Raw genomic sequence first — 12490 nt, forward strand, 5'->3', positions numbered from 1 at the left:
AAAACCTACCATCAACCAGGATTCAAATCAATTCACGCATAAAACTGGTACAGGTACTGATACTGACTGAAATTGTGACAGTGACGTAGAAGCACAACTTCAAGTGACCTGCTGGAGGTCAATTGTGAGCTGCCACCATTTCAGTAGCAGATTATTGAGGGTTGAGCCTTCATGATGTGGCAGAGGACAGAGATGAAAACAAAAGGAAGTTAATGATTGGTCAATAAATACCTATCATTGTGAAAGAGCATGGACAGAATATCTCCGAAAAGATCCTGTTGATCAGGAGAAAAATATCCACCCGCAATCTGATCGATCACCTGCTTCAGTTCTGGAATCTTTTCATAAAATTGCGTAGCATTATATCTGTAAAAATATCAGCAGATATTAGGAAACCTGTCCTTGGAAGACATGGCAGAACAGATCATCAAACACACTAGACTGCTAAAAATATATAATTTGATAAATAGCAGAAATATTTAAGAGTTTTTATTGTTGTCCACTTTTTTTATTTTCAGTTTTAGTAGTAAATCATTATCCTCAGTAATAATAATACCACAGCGACACAAGAGACTGTAAATATTGGAATCTGGAACAAAAGACAAACTGCTTGTGCTATTCAACGAGCAAGCAGCATCTTTGCAGGGAATGGAACTGCCAACATTTCAGGTCAAGGTTCTGCAGTGGGACTGAGAACAGAGAGAGTAAGGGATGGGAGTCGGGCAGTCGGTGATAGGTGGACAAAGGTGGGGGGGAGGGACGATGGGCAGATGGTGCCAGGTGAAAGGGGGTGCAATGAAGTTGGGAGACAGAAACTGGTAAGTGGTAGGTGGAAACAGACATCAAGGGGAAACAAATGGAACTAGAGACAGCTGCTGGAAGGTGATAAGCAGGAACTCAAAGGGTACCACTGTTGAGGTTTGACAAATAAAGGCAATCATCACAGGAGAGATGGAGGGCAGATTGATAGGGGAGAGAAATGGGAGAGAGGAGAGTGGGAATAAAAGGGAGATTGATCGGGAAATGAATGCGGGGGGGGGGGGGGGGGGGGGGGGGGGGGGGGGGGGGGGGGGGGGGGTGGAGAAGTAAGTTGCCTGAAGTTGGTAAATTCAATGTTCATGATATTAGGATGTAGACTGCCCAGGTGGAACATGGGGTGTTGTTTCTCCAAGGTTTTTTTCATTGTACTGTTATTTATAGTTATCCTTTATCAGGCCATCCAATTTTATATTAACTAGTTGGGTGTGACCAATAGAGGGGAGTCAAAAATATTTCTAACACAGAAATATTATGTATTACGTAAATGAATCTATGTTTATCACCATTCCTTCCTCCTATTTCATCATACACAATGTTACCCTAAAAGTTGCTATGGATGGAGGATTATTGAGAGCAACTGAAATGTTATACAGAGATATTATAAGAAATATAGTGAGATCTATTTCCAATCTTAGAAAGTCGCTTAGTGCTCTTAATTCATATTCATTGTTTCATCTTCATCCTCTTTCCAAGTAGTCATCACCTTTGCAAAGTAACACTATTTTTGGTTTCTTGATTAGCCTATCTTATTCATAACTGGATAGAGTTAGCAGCAAAATTAGGTGGAAACTGGGTAATTGGCCACATCTCCAGCCTGACAAGCAGGTATTTAGCAAAACAAACCCTTCAAACTACCGTCTCAAAATACACTTAAAATCTGCAGCAACGGCAATCTTGCAGTATGTCTAAGATTCTGTTTATTTTTCCAATTGAATGGTTAATAATTGCCAGTTTCTAGCTTAAGTTGCAATTAGACAAAGCATTTATTATATCATATTTCAAGGTAAAAACGAAAAAAACAATATGGAGAATGAAGACTCGTTTGCAGAAGTCTGAGCTCCTGACACTGATAGAAATATCTGGAATAAAAAATCCCTCGTGTAACAACCACATTTATTGCGCTTTTCTCTCTAGTCTACTACTTGAGCATCCTGCCATTCCAATGGATATATTTTAACATAACCTTCACGTTTTACCCAAGATATTCACACCAAGCTGCTTTCTCCTCTTACTTCATTTGTTGGTACATAATGCCCTCATTATCCCTCTTGATACAAATTCTACCCACTGCCAAGTTATTTGTTACTTACACTAGTACCACAGCTCCCCTCTTCAACTGACTCTTTCATTCTTGTTTCTATATATCATGAAGAATGGAAAATGTAGGCAATAAGGCCTGATACCATCACACAAGATTACCACCATGAGGATAATCTTAGTTTTAAATTGGATATTATGAGCAAAATAGTTAAATATTGGCTGTTTTCTCGTTCCATTATTTGACCTAATGGGCATATCTCAGTCTTATATTTTATACCTCGCTATTTGTACAATCACCCTAAATCCCAGTACTTGGGTGTGGCGGAATCAGCAGTATTTCAAAGGAAAACATAGGCCTACAACTCCTCCTATTAACCTATGCACAGGAGGACCTCTACAACTTATATCCATAGCAATCCTGACCTCACCATGTCCCTTTGCCCTAACCATCACACCCCACTCTTGTAGTTTTCAAATTAACTCGTTTTTATTCAGCTAGTACCCAACAAAGGATCTTTGGTCTGAAACGTTAATTCTGTTTCTCTTTCCATAGATGCTAATGTTTATGTTACAAAGCTAATGTTTATGTGTAATGATTAAATTATGCATAATAATTTTATTACCATTTGATGGATAAACGATAATAAAGCCAAGTTAATACAATTTCTGATGGTTAACTTTACAGAACAATATAACAGGTTTGAGATGTTAATAATCATTTAACAATGGAAAAGAATGGTATATTTATATATACACTCACTGCGCAACCAATTTGCAGTGGTCTTTTTCATTGTAACACAAGGCAAGTAATTTCCTATTCATTTCATACTTGTTAACTAGTATTTTGTTACTGAAAACACACCCCTTCTTGTCCAGTTCCTCTACATCTTGAACCCTCATGCCAAAGATGAACAAATTGTTTTCACCAGCCTCTTCTGCCATCTCCACATTTGCGCCATCCATGGTGCCAATCGTCAGAGCACCATTCAACATGAACTTCATATTCCCTGTGCCAGAGGCCTCTGTGCCAGCTGTAGAGATTTGCTGTGACAGGTCTGTTGCTGGGATGACTGTAGATTAATTGAAATAGATTTAATGCTGGCATACCTGTTTCTGACTTAGTAAACATCCAAGCCTCACACACATTATGAAATAGAAAATTTGTGCACTCTTTTTGAAGAAATAACAAACGAAAGGGACAAACCTTTGGCTTGCCAGGTAGTGATATCCAGCAATGCCTCCGATGCCATCAGAACTGTGACAATGCAGGCACTCATTGCCAATCGCTCACATCATGGATTGCAACCCTTGATCTGAGCAGATAATATAAATTCTAACGAGTATCTATTTGGACTGCAATCGTAGCATTTTAGCATGGTGTCGTGATTTGAAAATAAATATGCCAAACCATAATCCCAGACCACTTGCGATCGTAATTCTCACGCACAAATACTCAATCCAAGAAGATTTTCATACTTTAGAAAATATCCCGCATCCTTACATTAGTTAAGAGAAGGGGAACTCGCGTTCAGCAATGATGTTCACTCCCCTTTTAATATTTGTTGAGGTTAATTTTAATGTAATTAACTTTTAATACCTTTACTTTGTTCTATATGCACCCTCATCATAATGGTAGACTGAGAGGATAATCACATCTATTGATAGAATTATTAACCGATTTCATAAAAATTAGCAATTTATTATCTCAAATCATTATCCTGATTGGTTGCGTTCTTTAAAATCAACAAAATTCTCGTGAATCAAGCATAAGGCAGTAAAACTCCGACAATCTGCCATTCTTCGGACTACTGGTGCCTGTGGAACTCTCTGCCACAGAGGGAAGTTGAGGCCAGATCATTGGCCATATTTAAGAGGGAGTTAGATGTGGCCCTTGTGGCTAAGGGGATCTGGGGGTATGGAGAGAAGGCAGGTACGGGATACTGAGTTGGATGATCAGCCATGATCATATTGAATGGCGGGGCAGGCTCGAAGGGCCGATTGTCCTACTCCTGCACCTAATTTCTATGTTTCTATGAACTAGCAGATTTACCAGATGATTTGAACCCATTTTTATTAACACCGAAAAAACGTTGTAATTTGACATAGTCATACTGCATGAAAATATACCTTTCAGCCCAACTCATCCGTATCGATCAAAAATATAAGGTGGTCCCATTTGCCAATGTTTGGCTCATATCTCTCTAAGCATTACCAATCCAAGTGCCTGTCAAATGTGTCATTACCTGCCAAGGTTCTACCTGTCCTCGGCATTGCGTAAGTTGTTCCTGGTACCGGTGTCACGCAATGTGCCAGTCGGCTGCATATTGCAGCACCACCTGTCTTTTGTGGAAAAGTTCTTCCAGACCAACACCTTTGACTATGAGTCCATCAGGCAGTGGTCAGCAGGGAACATCCTGCAGGCACTGCAGGGCATGGAGTCGATTTTATCCTGAGGCATCGTTCCCTGAGCAGACTGCCCAGTTTATCTTGTGAAATACCTCATTGTCAGAACTCACCAACAAGCACCAAGACTTCACTTGGCTGGCGGTGAGAGGGGCCCTCCCAATCAGATCCGTCCTGTACTGTCGGAGTCTTACTTACTATTCACGCTGCTCACAAGATGGCTGCAACGGAGAAGAGACGGTTGCCCACCTCTTCGCAGATGTGGATTTTCGAAGTGGATATGGAGAATGATGCAAAGGACCTTGTCAAGGGCCTGTCCCACTTAGGCGACTTTTTAGGCGAGCGCAGGAGACTCTGCGCTCGCCTCATGATCGCCACATGTTCGCTGGTGGTCTCTGGCGAGTTTCCTTCATGGTCGCGAGGAGTTCCTGCATTCTGGGAACTAGTCGCGGCCTCAATATGTAAATTTTTCAACATGTTGAAAATTTTTCTGCAACCAAAATTTGGTCGCCATGGAGAAAATCAATAATCCTGTAGTCATTGGTGCAGTTGGAGTGGGGTCGCCATGTAGTTATGGGTAGTCAAGGTAGTTGTAGATAGTTTTAGTTTGCTGACCGGGCATTTTCATTGGCTCATTGGGGAAAAAAACGTAAGCACGAGTTTTTAGGACCAAGGATAACCAACCGGTAATGTTAAATGCCCACCAAACTTCACATCTGTGTATCTCTGGTTTATTAAAAGTTGTCTGACTTCTTAAAAGTGTCTCTCTGCTCCTTCTCCGCGCCCCGCCCCCCCCCCCCCCCCTCCCCCTCCCTCTCCCTACTCCCACCTCTTTTAAAGGACTGTGCTAGCCGTCTTAACCTTCCTGTTTATCGCGGTGTGTGCCTGTATCACCTTGGATTTGCACCATGTGAATTTCAGACAGCGCTCCCCCGCTTTCTCTGGCCCGCGCCTTTGCGGTGTGTTTGTGTGTTTGTGTGTGTGTGTGTGTTACACTCTGACAGGCGCCGTTCCAGTTCCTGGTTTTTCAGGCGAGCCACGATCTTGACAGTCCGCTGAAAAATCGCCTAAGTGGGACAGGCCCTTAACTATTTATCATAAACAGTTCCTTAACAAATGGGTCTCTGATTTACAGGCTGCTCCCAGGGACAAATTCAGAGATGGACAGCAAGTGCCCTAGAAGATCATCAACTCAGTGCAAAATGCTCTTTGGTTTGCTTGAAACTTGTCTACCAGCACAGTGAAATGTTCATCAAGCAATGGTGCTGATTGGCCCATTCCTGACTGCAGCAATACATGCTGAGAGACTCACTGAAGCTTGATGCAACCATACTAAAGGCTCTTGGGGGGCGGGGGGGGGGGGGGGGGGGAGGGGGAATCACAGACTGAGATTGTTCGACTGCTGGACATGGATATGCAGAATCTAGGGGATCATTAGTTACCCTCCAGTCATCCTGCATCTCACCCTTGTTTAAAAATTATGTCAATCTCAGCCAGGCACTGTGCTCTTGAATATACCTGAATATACCTCAGTGATTAATCTACCATCATACATTTAAAAATCCAAAAGCTCCTGTACTGTAATGCAAACTATTCCCAAGAAATAACTCTCAAATAACTTTCCTCCAGTTCCCCACTCTTCATGTTTTTCTCCATGGTGTAAACAGAGGAGAACTGAGACTCCTGTGAAGAGACCATTACCTAGTGGCCAGATGTCAAACTATCGGGACATATGAATTGCCGATTGCAGATTGTTGTGATGTTTACAGTGAATGCAAAAAAATCTCTCAAAGACAAATGTACTCAATTAGAACCAAACCAAAGTTTGACACAAAAAGCTGGAGTAACTTAGCGGGACAGGCAGCATCTCTGGAGATTAGGAAAGGGTGACATTTCGGGTCGAGACCCTTCTTCAGACTAGTCAGTCGACGTTTCCCTTGCCCCTAACTAGTCTGAAGAAGGATGCTGCCTGTCCCGCTGAGTTACTACAGCTTTTTATGTCTATGGTTTAAACCAGCATCCACAAATCCTTCCCACCCAAACCAAAGTTTACCTAGTTTAGAGACTGTTAGCTCTAAGGAGAGATTGGACACATTTGAATAGTTTTCTCTGGCATATTGGAAGTTAAGGGGAGACCTGATAGAAGTTAGTAAAGGTATGAGAGGCATAAATAGGGTACAGTCAGAACCTTTTTCGCAGGGTGGAAATGTCAAACATTCAAAGGTCTTGCTATAAGGTGAGAGGATGAAAGTTTAAAGGAGAGTAGGCCAAGTTTTATTTTTTTTACACAGAGAGTGGTGCATGCCTGGAACATACTGATAACTGGTGCTGGAAGCAGATACGATAATGTTTACAGGCACTTGGATGAAAATGCAGGAAATGAAGGGATATGGATCTTGAGCAGACTGTTGGTGTTAGTTTAATTTAATATGGTAAGACGTGAACATTGTGAGCCGAAGGGCCTATAGTTATGGTGTTCTATGATTAACAACACTCATTATTGTAACTTAATAACCCGTGCAAATTTTCTTACTGTTAAACTCAGGGGTCAGCAACCTTGTTCTGCATAGGGGCCACAATCCACGTCTGTGAGCAGATGGCGGGCCACATCTATCACCATAGTGTGGCACTTGGTGTTGTTTTTCCCATTAGTTTTCATGTGTTTTTAAATTAATTTTCTGCAGTTCCCAGGTCCCTTGTATGCCCAGGGACTGGCTGCAGTTCCCTGGTCGGCACGCCTGCCCCTGGATTGGCTGTAGCACCCAGTTCGCCTGCGTGCCCCAGAACTGGCTGCAGTTCCCAGGTTGCCTGTGTGCCCCGGGACTGGCTGCAGTTCCCGGGTCGGCTCGCTTGCCTCAAGTCTGACTGTAGCGCCCATGTCGCCTGCATGACCTGGAACTGGCTGTAGTGCCCAGGTCAGGTCGCCTGCCCCGGGACTGGCTGTAGCGCCCAGGTCACCTCACCTGCCCCGGGACTGGCTGTAGCTCCCAGGTCACCTGCGTGCCCCGGAACAGGCTGCAGTTACCAGGTCGCGAAAACGAATTGAAAAAAAACCCATCTGCGGGCCAGATGATTTCGGGTGATGGGCCGGATTCAGCCCGTGGGCCGTAGGTTGCTGACCCCTGGTTTAACTGATCATATTTATTCTGAGCATGTGGTAGAGATTTTCAGTTTTCCTCATCGTGGTGTACTCTGGACACTGAAGTTTGGTAACTCACTGTGATAATCAAAGGATTAGGAAATTATGAATTAAAATGTCAAACATTATGTGTGAAAAGTCAAACATTATGCATCTCAATATAATGTCATTAAATAGGCAAATTAAATGATAAATAAATCAATTTTGAATAATCATGGATAAAACCGTAAAAGGCAAGAGTATCAAAGATGTCACATGGAATAAAATAGAATAGTAAAGAAGAATATTTTAAAATATGATTGTACAAAAGTAAGGCTTTATCAACTCGCTTGTGTCATTGTAGGTCGTTTTTATCTCTTCCTCAATTCACTCCATTCTTTTTGAAATATTATGCTCAATTTAACATTCAAAGATTTCTTGCTGATCAATTTTATGGTAAACTAGACCAAGTGCAGACCCGTTGGGTCTGTTTCCCCAACAGCGTTTGCGGGGGGGGAGGGGCTGAGGCATCACACTCACATTAACCACCCCCCAAACACGCTGGTGGGGGGGAGAAGAGGGGAGGGAGGGGAGAGGAGGAGGAGGAAACGGGACAGATTTGGGAGGGAAAGGAGAGCGGGGTAGGGGGTGAGAGAGGGGGATGGGGAGAGAGATGTGGGGGTGAGGGTGGGGGGGATGGGGAGGGAGGGGAGGAGGGAGGGAAGGGGAGGGGGGGGGTGGAGAGAGAGGAAAGAGTGGGGAGGGTGAGTGGAGGGGGAAGGGGGGAGAGAGAAGTGGAAGGAGAGGAGAGAGGGAGGAGAGAGGGGATGGGGAGGGGAGAGAGATGTGGGGGGGAGGGATGGGACGGAGAGGAGGAGGGAGGGGTAAGAGTGTGGAGGGAGGGGGAAGAGTGTGGAGGGAGGGGGAGAGAGGTGGGGGGGGAGAGAGAGAGGGGAAAAGAGTGTGGAGGGATAGTGGGAGGGGGAGAGGGTGGAAGAGTGGGGAGGGTCAGAGGGGTAGGGGAAGGGGTGGGGGGGGGGGAGGGGTGGGGTGGAGAGGGGAGGGAGGGGGAAAGCGAGGGAGAAAGAGAGGGGTGGGTGAGGGAAAGGGGTGTGGTGAGGGAGAGAAGTGGAAGAGTGGGGAGGGAGGGGTAGGGGGAGTGGTGGAAGAGGGACAGAGGGGTAGGGGGAGGGGGGGGTGGGGGTGGGGGGGAGAGGGAAGGGGATAGGGTAGAGAGGTGAAGGGGGTGGGGGAGAGAGGGATGGGTGGGAGAGGGGAGAGGGGTGAGAAGAGGGAAACTTAGAAACAGAAATCAGGTGCAGGAGTAGGCCATTCGGCCCTTCGAGCCTGCACCTCCAGTCAATATGATCATGGCTGATCATCCAACTCAGTATCCTGTACCTGCCTTCTCTCCACACCCCCTGATCCCTTTAGCCACAAGGGCCACATCTAACTCCCTCTTAAATATAGCCAATGAACAGGCCTCAACTACCTTCTGTGGCAGTGAATTCCAGAGATTGACCACTCTCTTTGTGTAAAATGTTTTTCTCATCTCGGTCCAATAAGATTTCCCCCTTATCCTTAAACTGTGACCCCTTGTTCTGGACTTCCGCAACATAAGATCCCCCCTCAATCTTCTAAAATCTAGCGAGTACAAGCAGAGTCTATCCAGTCTTTCTTCATATGAAAGTCCTGACATCTCAGGAATCAGTCTGGTGAACCTTCTCTGTACTCCCTTTATGGCAAGAATGTCTTTGAGCATTGGGCATTGTGACATCACACAATGGAACGTTTACCATGGGCTGGGGCTCGAAGGGGAGAGGAGGAGGAGGAAACGGGACAGATTTGGGAGGGAAAGGAGAGCGGGGTAGGGGGTGAGAGAGGGGGATGGGGAGAGAGATGTGGGTGAGGGGTGGGGGGATGGGGAGGGAGGGGAGGAGGGAGGGAAGGGGAGAGGGGGAGGGGTGGAGAGAGGGGAAAGAGTGGGATGGGAGAGTGGAGGGGGAAGGGGGAGAGAAGTGAAGTGGAGAGGAGAGAGAGGGAGGAGAGAGGGATGGGGGGGAGAGAGAGGGAGGGGATGGGGGGGGGAGGGATGGGAACGGAGAGGAGGAGGGGGGGGTAAGAGTGGGGAGAGAGGGGGAAGAATGTGGAGGGATAGTGGGAGGGGGAGAGGTGGAAGAGTGGGGAGGGTCAGAGGGGAAGGGGGAAGGGGTGGGGGTGAGGAGAGGAGGGAGGGGGAAGGGGGGGGACGAGAGAGGGGTGGGGGAGGGAAAGGGGTGGGGTGAGGGAGAGAAGTGGAAGAGAGGGGAGGGAGGGGTAGGGGGAGTGGTGGAACAGGGACAGAGGGGTAGGGGTAGGGGGAAGGGGGGGAGAGAGGGAGGGGGATAGGGTAGAGAGTGAAGGGGGGGTGGGGGAGAGAGGGATGGGTAGGAGAGGGAGAGGATAATGGAGAGGGAAACTTAGAAACATAGAAATTAGGTGCACGAGTAGGCCATTCGGCCCTTCGAGCCTGCACCGCCAGTCAATATGATCATGGCTGATCATCCAACTCAGTATCCCGTACCTGCCTTCTCTCCACACCCCCTGATCCCTTTAGCCACAAGGGCCACATCTAACTCCCGCTTAAATACCAAGTGCAGACCCGTTGGGTCTGTTTCCCCGACAGCGTTTGAGGGGGGGGGGGGGGGGAAGGTGGAGCACTCATATTAACCACCGCCCAAACTCACAAGGGGGGGGGGGGGGGGGGGGGGGTGAGAAGAGGGGAGGGAGGGGAGAGGAGGAGGAGGAAATGGGACAGATTTGGGAGGGAAAGGAGAGCGGGGGTAGGGGGGAGAGAGGGGGATGGGGAGAGAGAGAGTGGGGGGGAGGGGGGGATGTGGAGGGAGGTGAGGAGGGAGGGAGGGAGTGGGAGAGGGGTGGGGGGAGAGAGGGGAAAGAGTGGGGAGGGAGAGTGGAGGGGAAGGGGGAGACATGGAAGAGTGGGGAGGGAGGAGGAGAGGGGTGGGGGAGTGATGGAAGAGGGACAGAGGGGTAGGAGGAAGGGGCGGGTGGAGAGAGGGAAGGGGGTGGGTAGAGAGGGAAATTTGGTGAGGGAGAGAGGAAAAGGGGTGAGGAGAGGGAGCGGGTTGGGAGAGGGAGAGGGGTGAGGAGAGGGAAACATAGAAATTGTGCAGTAGTAGGCCATTCGGCCCTTCGAGCCTGCACCACCATTCAATATGATCATGGCTGATCATCCAACTCAGTAACCTGTACCTGCCTTCTATCCATACCCCCTGATCCCTTTAGCCACAAGGCCCACATCTAACTCCCTCTTAAATATAGCCAATGAACTGGCCTCAACTACCTTCTGTGGCAGAGAATTCCAGAGATTCACCACTCTCTGTGTGAAACATGTTTTTCTCATCTCTGTCCTAAAGGATTTCCACCTTATCTTTAAACTGTGACCCCTTGTTCTGGACTTCCCCAACATCTGGAACAATCTTCCTGCATCTAGCCTGTCCAACCCCTTAAGAATTTTGTACGTTTCTATAAGATCTGCCCCCAATCAAGAATGTCTTTGACCATTGGACATTGTGACATCACACGATGGAACGTTCAGCGGGTGCTGGGGGGCTGGTGCTGCTCCTGCAAAGGCATATGTAAATGATTCCATTCCGATTGGACATATGTGAACATTGGGCATTGTGACATCACACGATGGAACGTTCACCAGGGACTGATTCTATGGGTGAGATGCCAGTTTTTTTTTGAAATATTGGAGGGGGGGGGGGAGAAGGATTTGATTAAAAATGTCTACATAAATACGACAAAATGTAATCAGGAGTTTCTATAAGATCCTCCCACAATCTTCTAAAATCTAGCGAGTACAAGCCGAGTCTTTCCAGTCTTTCTTCATAAGAAAATCCTGACATCCCAGGAATCAGTCTGGTGAACCTTAACCATATAACCATATAACAATTACAGCACGGAAACAGGCCATCTCGACCCTTCTAGTCCGTGCCGAACACGTATTCTCCCCTAGTCCCATATACCTGCGCTCAGACCATAACCTTCCATTCCTTTCCCGTCCATATAACTATCCAATTTATTTTTAAATTATAAAAACGAACCTGCCTCCACCACCTTCACTGGAAGCTCATTCCACACAGCTACCACTCTCTGAGTAAAGAAGTTCCCCCTCATGTTACCCCAAAACTTCTGTCCCTTAATTCTCAAGTCATGTCCCCTTGTTTGCATCTTCCCTACTCTCAGTGGGAAAAGCTTTTCCACGTCAACTCTGTCTATCCCTCTCATCATTTTAAAAACCTCTATCAAGTCCCCCCTTAACCTTCTGCGCTCCAAAGAATAAAGCCCTAACTTGTTCAACCTTTCTCTGTAACTTAGTTGCTGAAACCCAGGCAACATTCTAGTAAATCTCCTCTGTACTCTCTCTATTTTGTTGACATCCTTCCTATAATTAGGCGACCAAAATTGTACACCATACTCCAGAATTGGCCTCACCAATGCCTTGTACAATTTTAACATTACATCCCAACTTCTATACTCAATGCTCTGATTTATAAAGGCCAGCACACCAAAAGCTTTCTTTACCACCCTATCTACATGAGATTCCACCTTCAGGGAACTATGCACAGTTATTCCCAGATCCCTCTGTTCACATACATTCTTCAATTCCCTACCATTTACCATGTAATTCCCTACCATTTACCATGTAATTCTCTACCATTTACCATGCAAGAGGAGAGAAGTGGGAGAGTGGGGAGGAAGGGGTAGAGAGACTGGTGGAAGAGGGACAGAGTGGTAGGAGAAGGGGGTGGGGTAGAGAGGGAAGGGGGGTGGGGGAGAGAGAGAGATGGGTGGCAGAGGGAGAGGGGTGAGGAGAGGGACACA

General features: G+C 46.6%; 1 protein-coding gene across 2 annotated transcripts in view; it reads right to left on the reverse strand.

Annotated features, from left to right (window-relative positions):
- LOC129700153 (glycogen phosphorylase, liver form-like) overlaps positions 1-12490 on the reverse strand; it is a 130368-nt gene that overhangs the window by 10783 nt on the left and 107095 nt on the right. For both annotated transcript variants that reach the window (XM_055640390.1, XM_055640391.1), the window contains 2 exons: positions 2942-3149; positions 232-366 (listed from right to left, as the gene is read on the reverse strand). In XM_055640390.1, the coding sequence (XP_055496365.1) occupies positions 232-366; positions 2942-3149 (343 nt within the window). The remainder of the gene's footprint in view (positions 1-231; positions 367-2941; positions 3150-12490) is intronic.

The sequence above is a fragment of the Leucoraja erinacea genome, chromosome 9 (assembly GCF_028641065.1).
Source record: "Leucoraja erinacea ecotype New England chromosome 9, Leri_hhj_1, whole genome shotgun sequence".
Classification (NCBI taxonomy): Eukaryota; Metazoa; Chordata; class Chondrichthyes; order Rajiformes; family Rajidae; genus Leucoraja; species Leucoraja erinaceus.